The sequence below is a fragment of the Camelus ferus genome, chromosome 12 (assembly GCF_009834535.1).
Source record: "Camelus ferus isolate YT-003-E chromosome 12, BCGSAC_Cfer_1.0, whole genome shotgun sequence".
Lineage (NCBI taxonomy): Eukaryota > Metazoa > Chordata > Mammalia > Artiodactyla > Camelidae > Camelus > Camelus ferus.
This window is the reverse complement of record NC_045707.1, coordinates 53,026,555-53,053,103: the sequence shown is the minus strand read 5'-3', so window position 1 is coordinate 53,053,103 and position 26,549 is coordinate 53,026,555. Positions and strand designations below refer to the sequence as shown.

Sequence of the window (26,549 nt, the reverse complement as noted above, 5' to 3'; positions counted from 1 at the left end):
AACCCGTGAGGCAGGTGGAACAGGGGTCTCCCCGGTTCTGTCAGATTATACACCTTGCTGTTTCAGAAAGTGTTCACAGTGCATGTCCCCCCCCCCCCCAACCCCAGGGAAGACAGCCTTGCCCTCTTCCCCCAGATGCCTCATGGAGCAGTGTTCCTGCTTTGCAGCCGGAAGTACTCCATGCAGACGTACCATGGTCACAACCCGACACCAAGCTAAACTCAGTAAAACGTCACCAAAAAAAGGAAGGAAGGTAGGCAGCCTCACAGCTTGGCAAGCCCAGCCCAAGCCTCACGCTGAATCAAATTTTCTACTTTGTTACTGCAAAATGACTGTGGGCTGGGGAGGGAAATCCCTAGAGCCCCTTCTTCCCCTGGCTTTTCCATAAGCCGCATGAACTGGGGCAATTCTAGCAAAGCTCTGGGAAGCTCTGTGCCCCCTTCTCCAAAGTGTAGCCAAAATCCACAGGTGTCCCTGGATGAATTCGGTTCAGCCTGCAGCTGCCCCGTGTTCTTACTGCTATTCTGAGGATGAAATAAGAAAGGGTACATAAAACCATTTTGGAAACCAGAAGATGCTACTCAAATATAAAGCATTATTGTTAAATAGAAACCCTCTCAAAAGAGTCACCAAATTCTCGATGATTTTAATAGAACCCCAAGAATGCTACAAAAGAAGAAATCCCAGAATGTCCTGAATCATTATTTCCTAGATCAGTGACTCCCTTGGGCTGGAAGGGTCCTCCCTGGTTCACCGCACCTCGAAGGGAGGCTCCTCCCCCGTCCACCGCACCTGGGGGGGAGGCTCCTCCCCCGTCCACCACACCTCAGAGCATCTTCTTCATACACTTCATCTAAAACAACATATTACAGTAAAACCAATGCAAGGGAAACTGTCTTTTATTAAGACAGACATTAATGAGATTCGCAAAAATGCAAAACAATGCAACTCTTCACATCAAGCTTTTATCGTTTTGGAAACACTCATTTTTCATAAAAAAACCAGTATTAATATTTATTATTGATGTATAATATGCTTATTGTTATTTTAAATGAATTAACAAATACTTAAAAATTTCCTCCGTTTTATTCTCTAATACTGTACATGCTGATAAAACAAAAGCTCTTTGGAGACCTTAAAAGTTTCTAAGACTATAAAGGGGCCCCACGATCAAAACATGTATAACTGACCTGTTCATACTCGCTGTACTGCAGACTGATTATATTCAAGTTCAAATACCCAAGTAGTTAGAAGGTAGCAGACACTTTGTAAAAATAAGCATGAAGTTTTTCCCCACACGGGAAAAATAAGCTAGTTTTACAGATAAAGTAATGCAGATTTTCAAAGAAGGATTCATTTTAACAACAAGCAGGAAAAGAAGGGAGGCAGTATTCGAGGAAACTTTCAGAAAACAAACCAATTAATACTCCCACCCACCTACTGAAGTGCTCGCATTTCTCTGCCTCTTGACTTTGACCCTCTAGCACTGTGTATTTTTATTTTTTTAATGGACTGTTTTTTAGAGCAGTTTTAGGTTCACAGCAACACTGAGTGGAAGACGCAGAAATTTGCCACGTCCCCCCGACCGCGCCATCCCCAGCGTCCCCCAGCTGTGAACTGACAGACCCACGCTGACCTGCGTGTTGTTTACAGACTGTCACATTTAAGACAGATGACAGAAGTTTCTTTTTAAAAGCCATGGACGATGAGCTGTCATTGGTTAGTTATGATCAACTGACTAATTCTTCAGAAAAGGATTTTCATGTCGGGGAATGTAAGAGCCTTGAGCACAGTCTTCATGACTGTCCAGTCGTAACTGTTTCAGCTGACCTCGTCCACAAATGAACTGCACACAGAAAACGTGGTGTCCTCCAGCTTTCCGTTATTCAACCTCCTAATTTCTCAAAGTATGTGAAACGAATTTTCTAGCACTAAAATGCAAATATGAAAACCCAGAAGAGTTTACCAAGCTGAGAGTTTACCAAGCATTTTGGTTACAGTGTAATAACTGCCTGATTACTGTCAAACGAGCTCTTTGTGAAGACAAGTGACAGCTGTTGCCAAAACGCACAGAAGAGACAGGTGGAAACAGAGCGTCAGGTCAGTTAAACTCCCCTGAACCCATGATCAACAGCTTGGAGACCTGCAGTCATTCCGAGATCACAACATGGAAACACACTGCAATCAGGAGCCCACGCAGACCTGTCGACTCCCGGCAGCATCTCCTTTCTACATTTCACGCAGGAGGTCCAACTAAGGCTGGCATGTGTGCCGGCGCCCGCCCCGCCACCCTCGCCCTGGGAAGTGCCTGCTAAAGGTCCAGGGGTCAAACCCAAGGCAGTGACCTCCCAGCCCCCCCGGGGGGGAGGGACACTCACAATTTCGCATAAAAGTCACAAAACTCCTTGTAAACCTGGACGTCGCTCTGCCTGCGCTGTAGCCTAGACACAGCCCTCTCATCCTCACTGCTGGGGGCAGGGAGGACCCCGTTCCGGGCCGCAGGGGGTACCTCTCCATCCTCGGGGATGAGTGGGGGGCGCAGCCCGGCTGGGAGCGCCATGGGGAGCGGGTGAGAGTGGGAACAGCTGCCAGGAGCACGCTGGGAGCAGGGACGAACCGGGAGGTGGGGGAGTAATGGGAGGGAGGGGCAGTGCGGGGGCTTCCCGCAGGTCACTCCCGGTTCCCACACGTCAGCCTGCCGGCTCGCTGCCCTTCACATTAAGAGCCCTTTGGAAGCTCCAGAAAACATTCCACACCAGCGACCCGGCCTCTGCCGGGCACCTCCCCGCCCCCAGACAGCTGTGAACAGCGGGAGGACAGGGCTGGCGGCCGGCTCCCAAGGACGGAAACACCCACGTGCCCACGTGCCAGGTGGCCGTCCCCAGGCCCTGGCGCTGTGCCTCCCAACTGTGGTGGCGCAAGGCTCCTGGGAGCCGGCTGACCCCCACCCTGCTCTAGGGGGCACTGGGATGAGTGCCAGGCTGGGACCTCTCCGTCTTCATCAGGACCGAGCTGACTGAGACACGTACAGATGTGGGGTTGTGCAGCACGAGACCGTCCGAGACTGGGTGTTTTCACTCAGCAAATGTCCTTGAGACCCACCAGAGCTGTGACAGACATGGACAGTCTTCACCGTGGAGCCAGCGCCGCCTGTTCAGCCGTCCACCCCCCGAGGACACTGAAGTAGTTTCCGGTTTGGGGTTGTTGTGAATCGCGCGGTGTGCAGGTTTCTAAGTTTTAATTTCCCTGGGATAAGTGCTCAAGAGTGAGATTGCTGAGTTGTGTGATAAGCGTATGTTTAGTTTTTTTAGTTTTTTAAAGAAACTGCCCAACTACTTTCTAGTGGTCGTTCCATTTCACATTCCCACCAGCAACCTGGAGAGACACAGCCCCTCCACATTCCCCCGGCATGGCGCTATCATGCATCTCAGCTGCTCTGCTGGGGCGCAGCCCCGACTTTTATCATATGTATTAAGCTCACATATGTGCAGATAGTCACAAAAAGGAGATCAGAAATGTCACCAGATAGTCGTACTGACAAGAAGGGAAAAAGAGTACTACCTGCATTTGGGAAAAATGCAAACATTACAGAGAAGGATGAAATGAAAAGTGGAGACTTTTCATAGTTCGTGCGCGCTCTAGAGTCTTATCTGTCCCTCTGATGAAACTGAAACGCTCAAAGAACGACTTGATTCTTGACCATGAAGACTGAGGGGGAGGCTGAATTAGGGCAAATCTGGTTTTGCTGTGCTTTGCTTCCCCAGTGCCCGGAGCGTGGCCTGGCTCGCAGATCTCACTGTGGCCTGAGCCAGAGGGCCGCGCCTGGACCAGAGACGGTCCTGACCCTCCTCCCCACCGGCTGCCAAACCCTCCACACCCTCAGTAAGTCACCCCACTGTGTCCTTCTTCCAATTCAGATGGTGCTGGAAACGTAGCACAAATCCCCTCAGCTCTCCAAGCTGCACTATTTCAGGGACACAGTGCTAATAAACAAGGCAAAGGAGGCCCCCTTCTTCCTGGTTTCCTCTACTTGCAGCTGGACCCATGTTAACCAGGGTGCCTGGCACAGTCCTCGCCACGGACCAACCGGTCACCGGAAGCCAAGGTGCTCAGACAGGGCGTGGCTGTTCAGTTTTGCCAGATCTCATTCTCTCCTCCTTTCCTTCTTTTTATTACCAAGGAACACCATGTCTGGGGGCCGGGGGAGAAGGAAGGAAAGGTGGGGCAGGGAGAGCCTGCTACCATTGTCCACCGCTCACCCCTTACCGGCCTCTCCCAGGAGCAAAGCCCTGGCCATCTGGGTCTCCAGACCTTCCCGGGGCCCAGGAGGCCTCTGGACCCCACAGACTCCTGGTGCCAAAACCGTAGAGGAGCTGGGGTGGGGGCCTGAGGCCAAGTGGGGAGGCAGCTCTTCCACTGAGGTCTCAGCTTCTTAAGGAGTAACGGCTCGCACCACTCCCTTGGTTATTTTATGTTATGTTTGAACACAGGGAATGTCACCGCTGCCTCCCTGCTGCCCCCAACCGCTCAGGCCAGTGTGGCCGTGATGAGGGGAGGTGGGGGGCAGTGATAGGGTCAGTGTTGGGGGCAGTAACAGGGTACCAAGGTCAGTGATGGGGGCCATGGCGGGGAAGGCTGTTTGCCCCCACTGCCACCTGCTCTGAAACCACATGTGCCCACAGGACAGAGACCTCCAGTGTTGGAGAGAAGACTCACAGCACCCAACCGGGCGGTATTCCAAGAGGTGTGTCCATGTCCCTCACAAGGAAAGCAAGTAAAATGCAACTCAGCCCCAGGGTGACAAGCTTCAGCAGGTGCACTCTCCATCCTCAAGGCAACACTTAACACCTGTCTCCAGTAGAAAGATGCTGCAGGTCTCCTGTGTGTGACAGACCGTCCTGGCTTTGTTCCTGAGCAGAAGACCTGCCACTGCGGGACCGCTGGAGGTAGGCGGGGGGGGGGGGGGCAGACACAAGACATGTCCAGAAATGGCTTGGAAATGGCCCGCCCACAACAGGCAGAGTCCTGCAAAGAAACAGCTCGTCTCGCAGTCCTGACCCACTGACTGGTACTCACGGCCTGTGTCTTGGGAAGTCCATCTCTCCAGACCACCTGCAGGAACATTAATCATCCAACGAGCACCAGCCTCAGAGCCCGGGGCAGGCAAGGGGAGGAGATGGCCTGGCATAGCAGACCCCCACCGCAGGGCACCCCCTGGTGATCCCCAGCCTCAGACTTGGACTGTCCCTGCAGCCCCATCACGAGAGACGCAGGCCTCACTGGGTGAGCAGTGGACTGGGGAGCAGAAGGCAAGGTCGTCAAGGGCACAGAACTGACAGCCAATCTGTGCGGGGCGATATGTGCACGGCGATCTGTGTGGGCTGTGGGCACCAGGGACAGGACTGGGGACTGGGCTGCATGGCTTTGTCTGGTGAACTGAGCTCCCCACCTGTCAGCCCAAATGGAATTCAGCTTCTTACAGAAAATGTATGAAGGCAGAGTTATCAGTTATCACTAGTTCCTGCCACCTCGAGACAGCATAATGTCCCATCTCCATCCCATTTAAAATCCACTCGAGATTGTAAAGAAGAGCAGGGCTGCTGCAGGCAACTGTGAGAACCATCTTTAATGGTGATGATCAATCTATTCCAGCACAAAAGGACAGGACCAGGACGCCCCTGCACCCTCCTGCCGAACTTTCAGCCCCTCTGAAGCTGGCCCAGCCCTCAGGTTTTTCTGGGAAGCTTCTAACTTGGCTCCTGGGGTCCCCTACGGAGCACTGAGGGATTCAGAGAGACCGAGCACTGCTCCCCACGGCACAGGGGCTCCCCATGACGGACAGGGCTCCCCTTGGGGAGGGGCTCTCCGCAAAGGAGAGGGCTCCAGACAGCGGAGGGGCCAGCAGCCCTGCCCACAAACCCATCTCCACAGGCTGCACGTTCCGCATTGACTTTCTCCAACAATCAGATCAGCGCTCAGATAAAGCCTCCACAATAGGACCCAGGACCGGGCAGGCTGAGCGGGTGCCTCCCCGGGGGTCTCCACCTAAGAGTCCAGCTCTCTGACCTCCTGTCTGTGAAGGAACTCCCAGCGCTGTCAGAACCTGGAAACTCTCTCAGGTGTCCTCCCATGCTTCCTCAGTCACTCAAACACTTAACATTCTTAAAATTCTCTTAGAGGTTGGGCAACTTTTCTCTGCATTTTTAAACGTCCCCGGGAAAAACGCCTCCATTATTCAGATCACCTTCTCCCTCTGACTCATACTGTGACCCACACACACACAGTCTCACCCCAATCATCTCTTTTAAGGGATGTATTGTGTCCTGACCAAAACAGACAAACTTGAGGGGCCTCATGTTTCAGACACAGAGGGCAATATTTTTAGTAAGGGTGCTGTCTTAGGAGAAAGCCGGCTAAGGGAAGCCCCTGCAGTGTGTCCACGAGCCCGTGTATGGCTGTGCGGCCGCCAGCACTGTCTCTGGCTCCAGTCAGACTCCTGTTTCAGTTCTGACTCAGCTGGAACGGCTCACTGAGCGCTGGCCTTCAGCTGAGCTGGTGGAGGAAGTCAGCCCCGGTTTCAGTCTGTGCCTGAGCTCATCGTGGGCTTCCTCTCCTCAGCGACACGGCCAAGAAAGCCGGTGAGAATTTCAGGACAGAAAGCAGCATTTTTTTCTGGTGAAAACAACCCTTTCCAATTTTAATCCACTCTCCTTGCCAGCTGTTGTTTTTTTCTTTTTTGTCTTTCTTTGTTTTGGAGGGGGTGAGGTGGCAGGCAAGGAATAACGACTCTGGAAAGCAAGTCCGCAGCCAGAGAAGACAGGATGCATGAACCCCTTCCCCAAGTTAGAATTCAGGCTTCCTTTATACTCAAAGGGGAGGGAGGAAAGTTGGTCGTTTCCTGTTCCGGTCCGGTCCGGCTGGCTCCGGAAGGCTGTGTTCATTTCCTCCTTCCTGCAGTCGCTCCCAGGTGGGCCTGGTCAGGATGCTTCCTGTGAGCTCAACAAGGTACTTTAGCTTAACACTCATTTCCTGGGAGGCAGGGTTCCCAGAGGTGGGCCATCACGTGTAGTTTAAGCTTACAGCCCACCTCCCTTCAGGGATTACCTTGCAGCAAAACCAACAGAATCAAAGGGTAAAGTAAAAGAAATGATCCAATCAGTTGTTTTCTTTTTAACAAAAAACATGTTTTCTTGTACATTTTAGCACATTAAACAATATTTAAAAATAATGGACAAGAGGAAGTGGAGAAACTAAAAAGTTTGGTTTTTTGATAACTTTTAAAAGGTTTCTTTTCTTTCATTAACTTCAAATTTTGCAAAGCACAAACAGAAAGGTGAGGAACTACTTTAGCTATGGTGCCTTAGCTTTCCCAGTGCAATAAGGAGACTTGAGGTCACCCGCAGGGGACGAGGCAGTGAAGTTGTGACGGTGCATCTGTCCCATGTGTGTCTAGCTGTTCCTTGGCTTCTGGTCCGTCCAGTCCTCCTCTCTCCCCATGGGACCCACTGCCCACAAAATGAACTGGGATCTGACAGCCGTTTGCAGGGTTAGGGAGAAAGCTCTCAGCTCAGTGCCTTTAGCACTTCTCAGGAAGAGGGATCATGCAGATCTGGCAGGAGGCTAACTGCAGTGGTCATGACCACGGGGAGGCAGACCTGCCCAGTCCTTGACAGCTTCTCGTGGAGTTGCTGCTCTGGGAGAGTGGCTGTCCCCACCTCCCCAGGGCTGCTGCAGGAGACTCCCTGTGTGGGGTCCTGAGGGCAGGGCGGCTTCGGCTCTGCCCACCTCCCCACTCCCAGCCAGTCAGCCTTGGAGGGAGATACCTTACAAGGGCTTCCTGGCTCCCTCCCTGCACAAAGGCTCCCCACAAGCTCAGATCCTTCACATACTTTCCACTCCTAGCTCCCAGTGCCCTGTTCCCGGCAGCCAAACCCTTGCTGTCCAACCTTGTCAGAGTGAATGACTTTGACTTTACAGTGAACCTTCCCCATTCAAATGACTCTGTGGCTTTTCTCTCCTGATTGAACCTGGATCTCTACCAGAGGCCAAAGTTGATTGGCTACTCTCAAGCCCACGGCCCTGACCCAGTAACAGACACACGACTCACTCAGCACCTGCACCCGAAACTGGGAAGGACGGGGAGTGGGTCACATTGTAAAAGGTCATTCGCTGGGTGTCCAGGTCAACTCCCCACCTTGGCTCCTGCAGGACAGAGGCCACTGATGGACTCCCTGTTCAGCCCGCAGGACAGGAACGGGCGGCCCCCCCAGGACCCGCTCTGTCAGCACCCTGGTTCCAGGGACACGTCTGGGGATTCCTGGAATATTTCCACACTGGGTGCTGCCCAGACAGGGATCCTCTTTGTTTCAGTCTCAAGAATCAAGCGGAGAACAAAGGGAACCCCCACCCTCTGGAGCACCCGACGTGCGACCCCTTGCTGTGCACAGACAGGATGAGGGTTCCAGGCGGCTTCGCTGTGGTCGTCCCTGAGCTCCCCTGCCGGACGAGAACACACTTCGACACAGCCCTGGGATTCAGAGACCTCTGCTCACCGCCCCGCCTGGGCCTGTCGGTCACCTAGGGTCAGTGGCCGAGGACACGACCCTGGGGGGTGGGGGGTTCTGAGCCTCCCGCCTTCTGAGTGGTCAAAATCTACAATGTAACTGTGATCCTCAGAACAATTTCTGTCACAAAATGACCGTGAAGAGGGGAGACCTTGTCTTGTTACCGCTTCTCCTTCCTCACCAGCTACCTGGCCCTCAGTCCCCGTCAGATAAAGGCCAGACAGGCAGGACATGAGGGTCTCTGCAAGGTGAACGGGTGGAGCCAAACAGTGGGTGGCGGAGTCGGGCCTGTCACTGCGCCCCCTCCCCTTCCGGACGTCCTGGCAGAAGCCAGTCTGTCCCTCAAACAGGCCAGCAGCTGTCCTCCCATCCGTCCGGCATCCAGAGAGTTCTGTCCATCCGGCCTGCACCAGCCCTCCCCACTGCCCACCTCCCACCTCAGCCACCAACCTCCAAAACAGACACTGAGAGAAAGGAGAAACCACTACGCCAGCTGTGAAACTTCCCTCTAAATCTAAAAGGGTCTCCAGATAAAGTTTATTTAAACAAGCATGGGGAGGGCACAGAGGGAGATCTTACACCAGTGAGGATGACAGAAGAACCAGTAAAACACGGCTGCCCAGCAGCACCAGGCGGAAGCTGAGGTTGTGGAACAGAAAACTGCTTTCATCACTTACTTGCACAGAAAGCAGACTTCGAGAGTGATCTGATGGGGACCGGTGCAGGGTGGGTCCAGGGAATGACCATGGCCCTGAAGCGTGGAGGGCGTTAAACATGGTCTGGGAGGCTGGCAGGCTGGCCAGCTGGCGGGCGTGGACGCAGGTCTGGAGGGCTGCCCGGACTGAGGCTGCTGTCAGAGAGGAGGACGTGGTCCAGGGTTGCGGTGGCTCTGGGTCGAGGGGCCATGCTGCTGGGCGGTGCGAGGAACCACGAAGTGACCGCAGGTGGTCAGGATCTCCGTTATTACGGGGAAGCTGCTGTGACGGGGGACACAGGGTCCCCAGAAACAGTCTCCGAGTGACTGGGCCCTCAGACGGCCTGCCCTTCGGCCAAGGCAAAGGGTGCACATGCCCCTGACGGTGACACAGGCACCTGGGCCCCTGGGTGAGGAGCCCCCACTGCCCCCTCACCAACGGGGAAAGAGGCCGAAACAGAGAACACGGGAATCCGTCTGACAGCTCCCAGAACTCGTCTGCCGATGTCAGCTTCCTTTCGGGATCCTCTCTGTTTTTATTCAGCAAATGTTTACTGAAGCCCAGCCATAAAGTCATAAATGCAAGAGAATCAGGGGCGAGCGGGGTGGGAGGAAATGAAGGTGCCCGTGGGGGTGCCGGCCGTGTTGGCCACAGATGGAAGCGCAGACCTGGGCAGAGGGAGACCCGGGCCCACGCGGCTCTGCTCCAGGCACTGCCCTCGATCGCTCCTCCCCAGGGACCCCCACCCCTAGTTTTGCTGAGCTCTCTGACGGGGCCCTGACGTTTGATTGTCAGTGGTCACCTCTGTGTGGCCCAGCTTCAGCAAGAATCCTGCCATGTCAGCTAAGCCAGCACCGCTCCTCCTCCAGATGTGGTCACTCTCTGTGTCTGGTCACCTCCTCAGCCTCCCACCACCCCTGGGGATGTCTGGTCGACCAGGCCTGTCTTCGGCAGGAATCCTGGGAGGTCACTTTAGCCAGAAACCGACCCCCCAGCCCATGTTTCCTCTCGTAATTTTCCACCCACTGACCCCACCTTCCCCTTGGCTGCAAATCCTTACCTTCCCTTGTTGTGTTTGGAGTAGAGGCCCCACTCCTGCCGCAGTGGCCCCGGCACCCATCCGGGGGTCCTGGACACAGTCCGCCTTACTGCTCTTTAGCGGGGGCTGCAAATTTTTTTCTTTGACAGTGTTTGCGCCCGTGTGTAACCCCCTCCCTCCCAAGTCCAGGCTGGATGTACTGACCGGCTTCTAAAGATACAACTGCTGAAGTGACAAGAGGTCACTTCTGAGATCAGGACCTACAGCACCCGGGCTCCCGCCCCTCTCTGGGGCCACCTGCCCCATAATGGCGATGTCATCAAAGACCCACAGCCAGAGGCGCTGGGCGGTACTGAACCTGGATTCCTGGCCCGAGGCCCTGGGAGATGAGACACAGTGATTGCCTGAAGCCTGTGGTCGGCAAGTCCGGACCCACAGGCCACACCGGGCCCCCCGTCTGCTTTTTCTACATACAGTTTAGCTGCAACACGTGCACTTACCCATTTCCTCCGGCTGCATTCACACAACACAGGCTGAGCGGTCGTGACACAGCCCGCAAAGCCTGAAATGTATATCACCTGGCCCTTCACATCTGCCAACTCCCTCTGTCCTCAGCACCAGGTAATCGGTCAGTCAATGCCCTTGTTTCTCTGGCATCGTGGGCAGCCCTCCCGCAGTGCAGTGGCTTTTGAGTATCTCTGCCCTGCCTTTTCCTCCACACGCTAACTATGTTAGCAAAGAACAAACGTTTTGATCAACTTCACATCCCCAGCCCTGGCTCGAGGCAGGACCGTGCCCTTGTGGACTGAACCAGAAGCCGAGGCAAAGGCACTTTACAGCCCCGGGCAGGAAACTCCCAGCCAACAACGCATCCTCTAAATAAAGCACAACAAATCAGGAGAAGCCACAACGACGGTTTGTGCTGAACAGCTAATATCTTCGGTTGAATCTATTTCAAAGGTATTTGTGGACCACCACACAAAGGGTGATTCCACATCCAGAGAAAATTCTGATCTTGCATACTGGCTGTACTTTTATAAAAACCCCATTGCTCACAATACGCGTAGCATCAGTTTATCTCCAACACTTCCAGGACTATCCTCATTAATTTTTACCATGAAACATAGAATATATTTTCTTGTACCTGGAAATGTTACTGAAATTTTCCAAAACACAGCAGAATTTGAGTTCTGTCCCAACCAATTTTCTATGTGAGAACTGAGAACCAAAGTTGGAGCAGAAAGTCTCAGACATCAGCCCTGGTTCAGGACAGCCTCCTGCCTGTCCGGTTGCCCCCTGCTCTGTTTGCTGGGCTAGGAGGACAATATTTAGGCAAGATAAAAAGCTGGATATTCCTGCAATGTTTAATTTTAAGTAATATATTCATTATGACACAAAGACGTAATCTTTTAAGGTTTTTTAACCTAGATATTTTCTCTGGCAAATATCTACGAATTATCTATGAGGCAGAAAAATTCCATTTTTGTTTCAACAGGCATCACAGGAGGTTACTCTTGGTGAATTTTTAACTTCTAAGATACAGTCAAGTGTATTCAGACCTTCCAGGTAGGAAGTCTTAACCCTGAAACCCAAGTGAAGCCTAAGTGTTGTGGTTAAGAGATAACATTCGGAACATACGACACTCTGCGTCCAGCCCCGTTCAAATCCCAAATCACCAGTCCTGGGTCTCGAGGACTCCTCTCCCTTTCCTGAGAAAAGGAAGACACCCTGAACCCCCAGGACCCTGGTGAGGACCCTGTGAGGCTGTAAGACACTCACCTGCCAGAAAAGCAAGAAACGGTCAAGAGAGACCAAGCGGTTTTAAAAAATAATTCAAGTTTATGTGGAACATATTTATTAATAATCTTATTGACGGGAGTGGGGCATGGGTTGGGGAAAGATTTCCTAAATAGGAAACAGAAGGCACAAGCTTTACATAAAAGAAAAAGATCAAAAAAGTATCCAAAAAAATTTTCAAAAGGCATTTATAAAAATGAGAAGACAAGCCACAGACTGGGAGGAGACATTTGCAAAATCTGTATCTGACAAAGGACTTGTATCTAGAATATGTAAAGCATTGCTTCAACCAAGAAACAACTCAATGAAAGACGGGCAAATACCCGAACGGACATTTTGCCAAAGAAGACACAGAACTGCAGATAAGCGCATTAAATGATACTTGACTTCATGAGTCATCAGGGAAATGCAAACAAAACCACTAAGAGGTAGCAGGACTCTCCCCTCAAATGACCAAAACTGGAAAAAAACCATGCCAAGTGTTGGCGAGGATGTGGAGGGAACAGAACCCTCCAACGCTGCTGGTGGGAACGTAAATGGTACGACCTCTCTGGAAAACGGTTTAGCCCTTTCTCAAAACATTAGGTAGGTGCTGCCAAACACCCAGCCATTCACCAAGAGGAATGAAAACTCGTCCGCACAGGACTTGTACATGGAGGGGAAACGGCCAAAATCTGGAAATCGCTCCACCATCAACCAACAAATGCCATAAATCTATAACCAGAAGCTGAGGCAGCAATAAAACCAAGGACAAATCTTAAAATAGTTACACTGAGTTAAAGCGGCCGAAGGAAAAGACAGAGTCCGCTCCCGAATTATCCTGTTCACACAACAGCCGGCAAAGTGCAGGCGCATCAGAGTGACAGACAGCACATCGCAGAGGCCGGGGGCGCGGGGCCAGGAGCACGCACTGCCTCGACTGCGCCGGAGCACCACTGCGCACCTGCCACAGCCGATCAGCCTGCACTTCAGCATGGCCTTCACCCTTTATACACGACTGTAGGAAAGGTCACTGTTGTGGGTTGAATTCTGTTCCTACAAAGAAATGCTGAAGTCTTGACCCTGGTACCTGTGAAAAGGACCTTATTTGAAAATAGATCTAATTAAGGTACAAGTTGCAGTCACACTGGAGCAGGTGGGCCTGAATCCAACATGACTGGTGTCCTTACAAGAGGAGACAGAAAGGACACACACAAAGGAGGCCACGTGGAGACTCAGCCACTCGATGAGAGAGGCAGAGGTGGGGTGACGCTCCCACAAGGCTGACACAGCTGGTGGCCAACACCAGAGGCTGGAGGACGTAGGAGGGAGCCCCTACGGCTCTCAGGGGCTGACGCACTGATATCTGACCTTGAGTTCCAAAAGAGCAAGACGATAAACTTCAGTCCTCTGAAGCCTCCCAGTGTGTACTTGTTCCTGGTGGTACCTGTTACTCTGTGGTACTTGTTACACCACCTCTACGAAACTAACATAACCACTGTTTTATATCACATGAAACACATATAATGATTGTTTCTAAAAACAGATTTTCCATATAAGAGAATACTTGTGTCTCAAGTTCGTTTCAATCACAGAACGGCCACTGGATTGCACAGAAACACAGTAAGTGGCTGTGTTTCCAAGATACACAAACACACATAAAAATACACAACACTGCTTCACTCTAGCAGCATCTGCCCAATGTAATGCAGGGGAGCACAAGTTTAACCATCTGTTAAGCTTTTCGTTTTTATAAGTGATTCACAACTGATCTTTCAAGTTTTTTTTTAACCAATAGGAAAGCAATTATAGGGATTAAAATCCTGGCATTTTACTGTCACAGTCAGTCATCTGGAAGGTGTGGTGTGAGCTGACGGCTGGTGTACACGCTGACTGGGCTGAGAGAGGTCCCTCCAGAGCGCGTCTGCGCTGCGCAGACATAGGACATGAGCTCGCCTAAAGGCTCCTCTTCCTCCAGCTGCCCTTTCACACACACGGATTTTAGCGTGAACGCTAGCTTTAATTTCAGCATATACCCCCTCAACTCTACGGATGTATTTCAGGTGATAGAGAGGAAAACATTTCCCTTTGGAAAACAAGCCCCCAAAACTACCAAAGAAGAAAAAACAAATGGTCCTCATCCATCCTTGGGAAACATGTCCATCTGTGGCACTGCGCGTGAATTAAGTTAATCTCTCAGGTGAGGGAAGCAGAGTAAAGGGGGTTTAGTCTGGAATAAACAAGGCACCTCGACACCGGCGTGGCTTCATTGCTTCAGGGAGGAGAGGACTTTAAGCGGGGCGGCCACCAGTCCTTGGGGGACGGGGAGGCCTGTGGTCTCCATTTAGGGGCACGGGATGGGGAGGCTGTAAACCCATCACTCCAACATGAACCCTGTGCGTTACACCCTGTACCACTTTTTAAATCGAGATAAAAACAGACACAGGACGAGTGCGGCTGGGGAGTGCGGCTGCCGGCCTGATGCATTTATGTGCTGCGTTAGCTGACACCTCTGTCACGTCACGATTATTTCCCTTTCGCAGTGAGAGCAATGAAGATTTAGTCTCTTAGCACCTTCGAAGACTGAACAGGCTATTGTGGACTGTAACCACTGCACTGTGTGTTAGATCTCCAGAATGTGCTCATCCTCTAGTTCAAGTTCGTACCTTCAACCACCGCCCCAGCCCCAGGGACCCCTATTCTACTCTGTTTTTCAATTCCACATGAGAGGAAGAACACAGGGTCCGCCTTTCTCTGACTCAGTTCACTCAGCACAGCACGTCGGAGTCAGCCTGGGAGACGCAGGCGGCAGATTCCCCCACCTCACAGCCGAGAGAGCGCTCCACAGGTGTATATGGGTGACGCCCTCAAACACACGGGAAGTGTCACCACCTTTCAGAAAGCAAGGCCGGCCAACGGACACCTCTGCGGGGCGGTGAGGCGACGCGCCCGCCAGCTGCGCCCACCGTCAGGAGGACGGAGTGTGCCCTCACTGAGCCGTGAAGTAACGAGCCGACAAGACGGCAAAGGTGTAGTTTTAACCCTAATTGTGTAACAGGCTCTATTTCTAAACCTAAAGTATAAACACCGGTTTTTCAGTCAAAAGATAGGCCCCCAAATGACCAGCACACACGTTTGAAGACCTGCCCTCCGGCCATCCCACCTGCCTAGACGCTGAAGCCAGGACGGGACAGAGTGACAAGCCGAACTGTGGTCACAGCCCCGACGGGCTCAGTCTGGGTGGAGACCTGATCCAAGTTTCCTCCTGTCAACCCACTCTGGGCAACCCTGCAGCCTGAAAATGATTCCATCCCACATCTAGAAAGACGGGAGCTCCAAGCTTATTTAAATGATTAACTCTGGTCCCGGGCGGTCCGGGCTGTCCGGAAAATCCATTCTCCCCAGTGAAGAGCTGCGCCCTGCTGCACTGAGGCCACTCTGCAGGGGCACCTCCTCTGTTGCAGTCAGTCACACAGGCAAAATCAACCCACTGGGAGGGACAGACCCCAGGGCCTTATCTGACCTGGGGACCAGGCCAGAGGGAGGGACTGTCTGCGGTCACTGCCCAGACACCCTGCCCAGACACCCTGCCCCTGACAGCATGCATGCGGGGCTCCAGAACGGCTCTGCTGACCAATCCCAGGTTCATGGAATTTCCCATCAGAGATATTCTCGTATTCTTTTTCAACTATTTGAAAAATATAAAAAATCCACCCCCAGCTCGTGGCTACACAGAAAGAGGCAGATTAGGCCTAAGGCTCAGGGGTCGCCAGCCCCTGGCCAGCGAAGGCCTCAATTCTGAGCTGTCCCCAGTCAGGTACCTCCAATCCTGTGTGTCTGAGGCAGAGCCAAGGTGATGGGGGACACTGAGGGTATAACTTAGATGGTATTTTTGGGCATCAAACGTTTCAGGAAGAAGGGGCCCACGCCTGCAAAGGTGTGAGGGACAGGCCCTGAGCCCCGGGTGTGCAACAGTGAGGGCATCTCTGACCTGAGCCCATGGGGGAAGTGGGACCACCCAGCCAAGCCCGTCCCCAAGAGAAGGGACGACACCACCACCACCTGCACGCAGAGCATCCTCACAGCTACCCTCATGGAGGAAGGGAACTTCCAGGAGCCTCTCAGGCTCTCAGGTTCTGGCCAAACTCAAGGGCACGTCCTACAGCGAGGGAGGACAAAGGCCCCAGGATGCTTCCTCCTACTGTGACAGGAACAGCCATGACTCCCCTCCAGTACAGTGGATAAAAAGTAGCTTCAGGTTGTATTCAATGCTTTAAAACTTTAAAGTAAAAACCGACAGAGCCAGCGTTTTCCACGAACAATGCCTTTCACACACCTCTGTTCTAAGAAGTTTCGGTTTGAGCCGGAAGCACTCTCATGACCCTTGGTGCTCTTTAAATACTTGTATGCTGCTTCAGAGCAGTCTTCAATTTAAACTTGAAAGAAAAGTGTTTTCAGGCAGGGGGCATAGCCCTTCTTAGTCTCTGACCTTTTTTGCTAGAATCCAGAAACAGGCCAAGAGGGCGGCACGTGGGTGAGGAGGAAGCCGGTGACAAGGGGTGGGGGGGTGGGTTCTGTGTGACATCGAGGCTCCAGAGGCGTCTGAGGTCACACGTACAAAGTCAAGTGCAGCTCCAGGAGCAACACCTGCTGGTGACCCTCCAGGCCCTGAGCCCCGGGGGCCTCTCTGCTTAGCACACAGTAGGCACCCAAAGTTAGCTGGATAACAAACACCCTGCTCACTAAGTTGGGGGGGAGACTGATATGAGATAACACGCTCAAAATGGTAGTGATTTTTATCCTTGTTTTAAAGAGGAACCACCTGCCCGACATAGGAGCCCTGAACCGGGTGCGTCTAACCTCGAAGTCCCTACCCTCCTGTTCCTATTAGCTGACTTCATACTGAAAACGGGTTTCCTATAAAACTAGGGGAAAACCTTGCCTCTCTAAATCGATAAAAAGTCTCCTTTTCCTACCTAAGTTCACAGTCCTAAAATAAGGAAAATGGTCACTTTCTCTGCACGGGACAGAGACACGCAGAAACCTAAGTCCCTTCCTATGGCCAGGGAACCACATCACCAGAATGCATGAACAATTATGTCTCCTTAACGCAGTGGAACAAGCAACACTCCTTAAGAATGGCTCCCCTGTTGTAATTTAAACTCTAGGTAAAGGAAAACAGTCTCGTTGTTTCAGAGGCCATTACAAGTACACAAATGACCACTTCCTCGGACGTTTACGTAGTTTCACTCATGGGTACTTTTGTTACTGTCTGAAGATAAGTAAAAGGTGCCCGCTCTCAAATGTCATTCGACATATTTTATTTTTTTTTAAAAAGTAAACTCCTTAGGACCCCAAGTCTGAAATTGAAACCGTTTTCAGTAACTTTTTGCTCTTGGATCAAGGGCGGATTGGAGTCCATTTCAGGCCCACCAGCCCATCTCATCTTCAAGAGTCAGGATCCTCACTAAACCTCATGCTGGAAATCTACAACAAGTCAAATTCCGAAGCTTTAAACTTCCGTCCAGTCCAGTAGCCGAGACACCTGATGCAGCAGGAAATACATTCCAATAATGTCGGGACCAACACCAGTCCTTCAGTACTACTGTTCTCTTCAAATAGTAGTAAAGAGCTGATCGTTTTCAAATAAACGTTTCCCTCCCAAAGTACACTTCCTGGAGTAGACACAAATTTAATATACGTTTAAAAGCACTTCCTTTTCACTTTTGTCCCTGTTAAACTTAAAAAGAGAACTTAAAATAAACTCTAAAAATGAATTTATAGGAGAAAGAGCAATCATATATAACGTATACACCCCTCCCACCACCTAAGTGGACGACTTAAACACGTGACTCAAGGGTCCACAGCACAAGGGCCACCAGGCACAGGTAACAGGAGGAGGGTCCCCACCGCAGCACCTGTCACCGCAGACAACTGCAGCCCCACCGACAACACAGCACAGAAACCGACAGCTTAATGGGCTAAAAAAATTCAATAGCTGTAACAAAAACTAAAATCGTGTTGTTTTAGGCAAATTAACATTGAACACAGAACACCCTGAACCATTTCAGGTAGGAAGGTCTCCACGTTTTGGATGCCTGCCCCTCCTTCCCCGGTTACGTTCAAAGGTTACTCTTCAGTCTTCTGTTAAACCCACTTTAACAACAAAGAATCCTCTGAAAACAGCCCGGACCCCCACCCAAAACAACACAAACTACCCTCACCACCAAGCACAGGAAATGCGTCCTATAAGCATCTTTAAACTGAAGAGAGAGTTGTGGGCAGTTTGAAACATCCCCCGGTGACTCTCGTTTGTAAAGATGTTACAAGACTGCCGGTCTGGGGAGCGCGGCCGCGACAGGTAGGGATGCTGTGGGCCCGGTTGGGGGGGTGGAGGGGGGGTGCTGCTTGTTCCAGGTGTGCGGCTCCCCCGGGCCGCGCTGGTCCCCCGCCCCGCTCACCTGCGCGCCGCCTCCTCTCCGGGCACGCGGGGCCGCAGGCTGTCCGGCCGCGCCCGCCGCCGCCGGTACAGGCCCGACTCCGAGAGCTCCTTGAGCCGCAGGGCCGTCATGTCCCCGCGCGGCGGGCGGACTCGGCGCGTCCCTGCCGGCGGCCGCGCACCTGACGGGGAGGGGCCCGGCGCTTCCTGCTTGCCGGCGCCCCGCCCTCCCCGCGGGCACCTGGGGGCCGCTCACGTGCTCGCCCGGGGCCGAGCCGCTGCGGTCAGCGGCCGCGCTCCTTCCTTTCCAGCCGTTCCAGCGTCACTGCGAGCGAGACCTGGGCTCAGCGCTCCAGCAGGTGATGGATGACTCAGGGAGGGTCCTGCCCTGCCCTGCTGGCCGGGAAACCCATTAACATTTCACACGCAGCTGGCGACTGACAGAAGTGCCTGGTCATCGTGAGCTCTTTGGGGCATTTTCCTTAAAAAAAAAAACAACGCACATTCTAACGGGAAGCAGTCGAAGTCCTCCCTCTCACCGCGGTACTCTAAACTCCTCCTTAGAAGGAAGGAAGTGTCTTTTTTCCTCCCCCATTAAATCTTACTCAAAAATTCACAACTGAGAGGAAGGTGGTTTCTTCTACCAACCCCCATTCAGTGACTTAACGAACCCTCACCGCCCACTCGGAGCAGCCCCCTCTCCAAAGACGCGCGCCTCCCGCGAGCACTCCTCCGCCCCAAGGTGCCAGGGTGCCTTCGCAGCCCGTTCATCTCCACGTGTGGCCGGCGCGACCGCCGGCAAGTACTGCTCGGTTCTGCGGTGGGGGGGGAGGGTGTCTGCAGGACGAGGACGGACGGCAGGGGCACGTCCTTGTCGCCGGCTCCAGGGGACGCGCGCACCAGCAGCCGGCGGACTCAGCCCTGCTGGGTGCAAGTCAGCACAGCTGACCAAGGGCTGGCTCTCGGCCGGCAGTGCGACTTGCGGTGCAGTCCTTTCTCTTGGAGTGAAGTGTCAGCTCTGCCCTCCCGGAGTCCCCTCAGGCGACAGGAGCACAGAGGTGGGTCTGCGTGTTCTTTTCACACCAAGAGTTATCAGTGAATGTCCCCTCCTTTGGAAGTTACCTGTATTAGAAATTCAAAACTTAAGGCGCCCTTGCCTCCGGAGGAAGGACTGCGGGGACCCCAGGTGCTGGGTCCCCTTGGGGCTGGTCCGGCACTCTGGTTCCCCCGCCCCAAAGGAAACACAGCTCCTACAGCTGCCATCAAAATGTGACACGTTTTTTAAAGAAAATGCAGGGGGAAAATTAGTAATTTTATTACCACACTAGATATAATTAGTGATGCAACATGTGAAAAAAAAAAAATTCAGTGCCAGAGGTCTCTCTCTCCTGGGAGGACACACACACTGCATCTGGGGCCTGAGGCCTCCGGACGCAGCACAGGACGGCTGGTCACTGACATGCCCCTTTGTAGCTCCCTGGGCTTTGAATTCCTGCCCACTCAAAAATAAATGGGAATAATTCAGAAGATTTAATATACCTTCCATACAAAGTTCGAGGATCCTACTGAAAAATACAGAAAAGTTTAAAGTTTATAGTAATAGGAACATATAAAATTAGGGTTCCGAAAGCATCTGATTCTTGCATTTGTGTCATGACAGGTGAAAAACTCAAGAGAAACAAGAACCAATTTTTTTTAAACTCTAGGCATCAAAACAGAATGGATGCCTGATGAATAAAACTCAAATTAATTGTAGCCACTGCAAACACAGAAACCTCAATACTGAGTATGACGTTTCTACAGGAAAATGTAAATAAGAGCTTGATTTTTAAGGGAGCTTTGAAGAGTGACGCAGTGAACTGCGAAGGAAGAAGAGCTTGGGAGCCAGTAAAGGTGACAACACAGGAAACCCCTAACTGCGTAGGAGGAATCCTGCTTTGACGAGTCTAAGGTTAAATGGATGTGAACAGAAAAAAAAGTTACGTGAAACAAGCCGAAACATCTGCCCTCTGACTTTGAAAATGGCCAGCCGTGCTGACAAACAGGAGTTTCAGTAAATCCACGCTTACATTCTATCGAAATTGTCACAACTGCGTAAAATTAAATCCTGGGGCTTTGGGCAAAGGTCTCTAACCACTGTTGTTTTGCTGACAGCACAGAGGTGAGAGAGGAGGCCGTCTTCTCCCCAGACCTCCCTCCACGCACTGAGCCGTCCTGTGCACCCAGGGAGCTAGCGCTTCCAGGAAGGACGGCTCCCCCCACCCCCGCGGCTCAGGCTCAGGGAGGGGGTGGGGGCAGGAAGGGCCCACGTCCCAGTCCCCAGATAGCCCCCTTTCATGTTGCCCTGTGGAAGCACAGTTATCGTTTGTGCCTGAACCTTGGATCAGGCCTACTTAAAATGAGTTTTGGACGGAAATGTTAGCTATCTTGATTGCGGTGGTTTCATGGGTGTACATATCTATCAAAATTCACCGGACTGTACATCTGAAACGTATGTAGCTTACTGTACAGGAACCAGACCACAATAAAGGTGTTAAAATGAAATGAGTTTGAGTTTCAAAGAACTGTCGGGCATTTGTCGGTACAGAGGGAGGCCTGGTGGTCTCATTTCAGCTCCGGGAACAGAAATGCTCATTTCAGCTCCGGGAACAATCTCCGAGGCTGGTGTGGGCTCCGGCTCAGGGCGGGTTCCCTACTCCCGCCCCCCACCCCCACACAGGGCCTCACTCCCACACAGCACCCCCCTCACCACAGAGCCCACCCCTCCTTGGTCATGGTCACAGCCAGGACAGAGGCTCACTACCGTCCCTGCCAGGCCCAACGCCGCCGGTTCTCGGACACTGGCTCACAAAAGCTGTTGTGGGGGCACCTCGCCCCACTCCATGGCAGGTCCGTGAACTTGATGACGTGTATTCACATCTGTCCCCCGTGGGCCCTCCTGGAACCTGTGCTCTGGCTCCCAGCGTCACAGGACGTCGGGTCCAACTCCGTGTCATCAGCACAGCCGGCATTTCTTCCGCAGGTTTGAAACTCTTGGTGGAAATGACTGTACAGGATGGTCCGGGAGCATCTCACCAGGCCCCCATACTACAGGCTGGCCGCTGACCCCGTGAGTCTGATCAAAGTTAGTGACTCTCAGAAATGCACACGACCACATCCTGTTCCCATTTCAGGGACTGGCAGGTCCTTCAGGAGCCAAGAGATGGACTTACCCTGACCTCCCAATCAGCACCGACGCCTCCCTTCTCCCCAGAGCAGGACATCTGATCTCATCTGTTCATTTAATTCTAAGTTTCCCAGTGCCTGCGGGACAGACACTGACTCAGAAGAGTTCCTTCTGCCTCCCCTCAGTTCCTCTAAGCCTCCTAACTGATCTCTACCACTGGTCTCATTCGCCTCTAATACAGCCTCCAAATTTCAAAGAGTCCTTTCAACATGTAAACCGGTCAGGCGGGGTCCTGTGGGATGCCCTCCAGTGGCTCCCTGCGCCCACTCTGAGCTCCGTCCCAGGACAGACGTGGCCTCCTCTCCCCTCCTGCCCTCCTGCCGGACTGGACCTGAGTCCCCCACTCTGGACTCTGAGCACGGGTCCCCGTCATAAGAAGGCTCCAAGACCCTCGCCCTCTCTGTCCTCACCCACAGGCTCCGCCCGCCCTCCCCGAGCACCACAGGACGCTTGGCCACCACGTCTACACAGAAGTACAGGGCTCCATGTGTGTTCGCTAAGTGAGTTTGTTCTCTGGTTTATCGTTCAGCCAACCGACCCATTGATTTTAGGACCGGCATCACTTTATGGTGACGCTACTTTGAGATGAAAGCTCTGGAGCTCTAACACTGGCTTTGTTTTCTTGAAAACGCTTGACATCACCTAACGACTCTGAAAAGGCTCATACATTCCACTGCTTCGGAAAAATTAAGTTTTCTGTGAGACTGTAAAAACTCCAACCCTGCTTCTCTTTGAAGTTGAGCAACACCTTCCATAAGTTTGAATGCTTTCCATTTGGGACGAGAATTCAAAAAGCAGCCTCAACCTGACACCCCAGTTTCCAGGGTAAAGAAATCTGGTTAAACTTCAGCCTCTAAGACTGCCCGTCAGTGTCGCTGAACTGCCACCGCCTCCCCGCGCGGGGCTGGGCTGCAGACGGGCCCCGGGCGGAGCTGGTCCAGGGCTGCGGGCTGCCCTCCCAGACGAGGAGCTCCGGGCCTGGGGACCGTCGGGTGGCTGTAGCTTCCAAGCCACTAATTTCCTTGTACGACACGCGGTGAGGGAAGAATGTTGTTTTGTAACTACTCTGAGTGTAATGGAAATGAATCTTTTTTCAGTTTAAATTTTATCTCATGAATAACCGTTTACAGGGAAGAGGACCATTTCTCTGAAAAGCACGAACATCCTTCCTCACCACGCCCGACACCTCATCTCCGAAGTGCGTCTTCCCAAGTGAGGCCTCTGGGGAGGCTCCGGGCCATCAGGGGAAGGATGGAGCGGGTGCTGGGCACAGACCTGCCCCCAGCAGCTCAAACTGCCATGTTTCTCACGAGCAGGTTCAAGTTCAAGTTCACCAGAGCAGCGTCTATGAGAAGGCAGAATTGACTGTCCAGGAAAACAGTGCAGTCCGAAAAAATCACCAAAAACTGGTCCCACTTGTAAGCGGATGACACTGCACTGCACTGCACTGTCTCCAAGCCCCTCTGAGTTTTCCTTTCATCCGCCATTCGGGAACTGACACGTCCCAGCGGGCAGGTGGGGACCTAAGGTGGGGGGGTGTCCCCTCCCCAGCATAGGAACTGGGGCCCTGACAATGCCCCAGACTAACCCACTGTCCCCAGAGCTCTGCTCTGGAGAGGGGCTGGAGACGGGCGGCCAAGGTCCTGGAAGGAGCCCGAGGTCAGTCCCGTAGATGTCCCCTAACTCCTCCCCTCCTAGGGCCCCGGAGCAAGCCAGTAGACAAGTTGGACGGTGGCCTTTGATGTCACTGCATCCCTGGGCTCCCTGGAGGCCGCCTGCCTCCCTCCAGGGCACCTGTGATGACCCGGATTCCAAGAGTTCCAGGCGATGGGGGGAAAAGGCAAAGATTCTACTGAAAACAGGTTTTCTCCAGCGTCGCAGCTCTGCCGAGGCCGGGGGGGCGGGGGCTGGGGCTGTGGGATAAGGTGCCCTGAGGACACGCCCTGCCACAAACAGATCCTGGAACTTATGCCACACACGCAGTGCCTGCTTCTGCCACCGCAGCAAAGCCAGGCGGTGAAGATGGTGATTCCAAACACAAAACAAACCAGTCTCCTGAGACTAATAAAGAAAAGAAAGTGTGCAATTCCATCCTCCCATCTTGACCTTAAGAAATCCCTGTCAAGGCAAAAACCCTAACTCCTGAAGTCAGTATCTTACCGATCTACATCCTAGAGAACCCGCTTGCAGTAACTAAAATGTCTCAACATTGAGGGGAAGCACCTAGGAGCTCAGTGAGACCACCACCACCGCACAGGAAGGAGCCACCCCTAGGGAGATGCAAGAAGCAGACGATTCCGGCTCCAAGGGAGTTGACTATTAGACACGGATGATGTGGTTCCACATTACTGTCACGCTGTTGTGGTGGCAGAGGAAACAGTCACAGCTGTTGCGTCCCCACTCACAGTCCCGTCAGAGGGGGGTTAGCCCTATTTTGCAGCAGCAGAAGCGAGGTGCCCAGCCCCGTCCCTCCGTCCACTGTTCCTCCAGTGCTGTCAACAGAAGGGTAGATGCAACATGTCAAGATCTCTCCGTGGGATGCTGTTTGGTGACACAGAAGACAATCCACTGAAGCTGCGTTCAGTCCACACCAAGAAATCTAAGAACAAGGGTGGAGTGAACTGTGCCACCTGCATAGGAACACACGGCCCCTCCGACACCCGCCCGCGCGCTGCTAGGAACGCGCGTGACAGGAGGGGGGTGCAGGGTGACACACCAGACGGGGAGGCGTCCTCCAAAGGGAAGAGCAGAAGGGAAACGACCAGGGCAGGAAGTGGACTGAGGGACTTTGCCTGCCTGCAGTGCCCCCCTTGGGATGGGAGTGGGGGTGGGTTTCGTACTGTTAAGTACTTCCTATTTTTATGAAAAGTATAAGGACCAGCAGACCTGCTGTCAGAGCAGGTGCAAACTCACCTGCTGAAAGTGCCGTTTCCGCCATCGTGTGGCTCCTCACGGTATTACAAGCACACGGTTCTCAGAGAATAAATCAAAGTGGAAAGGGGCCTCCTTAGTTCTCAGGTGCCGTGTCTTGTGCGCCACGCCCCAGCGAAGGCCGGTGTGCCCACCGCTGGATGAGGAACCAGTGTTGGAGCCCATCTCACCGCTTCTAAATGATGCCTAGTGCGTCAGAAGACATAAAGCACCACGCCCGGCACAGAAGGAAACCCGAACCCCCCTCACACCACCCACATCACGGACCACCCACACCACCCACACCTGGTAGAACGCAGGGAGGCAAGCTCTGAGGTCTGGGTTCAGTCCCCAGCACCTCTATTAAAAAAATTATAAATAAACCTAGCTACCTTTCCCCCCTCAAAAAATAAAATTAAAAAAAAAATAGATTAAAGAATTACACATATGACCTGAAACTGCAGAACCCCTGGAAGAAACACAGGGGAAAAGCAACTTGACATGAGCCTTGGCAGTGACTGTTTTGTATTTGACGCCAAAAGCAAAAATCAAGCAGGACTACATCAAACTGAACAGTTTCTGCACAGCAAATGAAATGACAGAAAATAAGTAAAAGGCAACCTATGGATTCGGAGAAGATACCTACAAGTAACATTTATGTAAGGGGTTAATATCCAAGATAAATGAAGAAAAAAATCTGATTAACAAATATGCACATTTGAATGGACATTTTTCCAAAGACATACAGAGGACCAAGAGGTACACAGAAAAATGCTCACCACCACTAGTCATCAGGGAAATGCAAATCAAACTCACGCCTGTAGGAATGGCTATTGTAAAAAAGACAAGAAATAACAAGTGTGGTGAGGACGTGGAGAAAAGGGAGCCCTTGGTCATGGTTGGTGGGAACGTAAGTTGGTGCAGCCACTTTGGAAACAGTATGGAGGTCCCTCAAAACACCAGAACTAGAACTGCCAGCAAGTCCACTTCTGGGTATTTATTCAAAGGAAATGAACTCACTGTCTCAAAGAGATTTCTGTGCCCCCTTGTTCACTGCAACATTATTTAGAATAACCAGGACATGGGAACAACCTAAGTGTTTATTGATGGATGAACAGATAAAGAAAATCCTCCTCCTATTCTCTCTTCTCTCTCTCTCTCTCTCTCTCTCTCTCTCTCTCTCTCTCTCTCTCATACACACACACAGGAACGTAACTCAGCCATTAAAAAAAAAAAAGGAAACCTGCCATTTGCAACAAGATAGATGCACCTTTAGGGCATTACACTAAGTGAAATAAATCAGACAGACAAACACTATATGATCTCACACGTGGAATCTAAAAACACTGAGTTCACATAAACAGAGAGGAGGGTGGCTGCCAGGGGCTGAGGAAGGGGGAACAGCATGCTGGTCGGAAGGCACAAACCTCCAGTTATGTGATGAGTAAGTTTGGGGGCTGCGATGTACAGCAGCGTGACAACAGTTAACAAGACTGCGTTGTGTACTAGAAAGTTCCTGTGAGAAGAGTTTTATGTTCTCCTTGTAACAACAAAATGATAATAAGCATGGGAGGTAATGATGGGTTAATTAACCATTAATTATCTTGGTAAATACTTTGCAACACAATGTCCATGTCTCAAAATATCACATTGTACGCCTTAAAATTACACCATGTTACACGTCAATTATATTTCAACAAAGCTGGAAAAATAAAAATTTAAAGCTTTCAGGCACAATTACCCTAGTAGGTAAATGAAGACCTGTGAGCATAGACTTCAAACCCAGAAGTAACTACACAGAAAGAATATGGTGAATACAAAGGTGTCTGCAGGACTGCCTCCTAAACAAACTCCCAAACCAGGTATTTTGCTGTCGTGCACCTCCTCCCGCACCGCTAAC

At 52.1% G+C, this 26,549-nt stretch overlaps 1 protein-coding gene across 6 annotated transcripts in view; it reads right to left on the bottom strand.

The window, feature by feature from the left end:
• The window catches only part of LIMS1 (LIM zinc finger domain containing 1), a 74,005-nt gene that overhangs the window by 16,646 nt on the left and 30,810 nt on the right, over positions 1–26,549 (bottom strand). The window contains exon 2 of one of the 6 annotated variants that reach the window (XM_032493663.1): positions 18,536–18,994. The exons of 3 other annotated variants lie outside the window; for them this stretch is intronic. In XM_032493663.1, the coding sequence (XP_032349554.1) occupies positions 18,536–18,645 (110 nt within the window). In that variant the 5' untranslated portion in view covers positions 18,646–18,994. Of the gene's footprint in view, positions 1–2,378; positions 2,618–18,535; positions 18,995–26,549 lie in introns of those variants that run through there. 2 more of the 6 variants (XM_014552241.2, XM_006176585.3) reach the window with 2 other exon arrangements.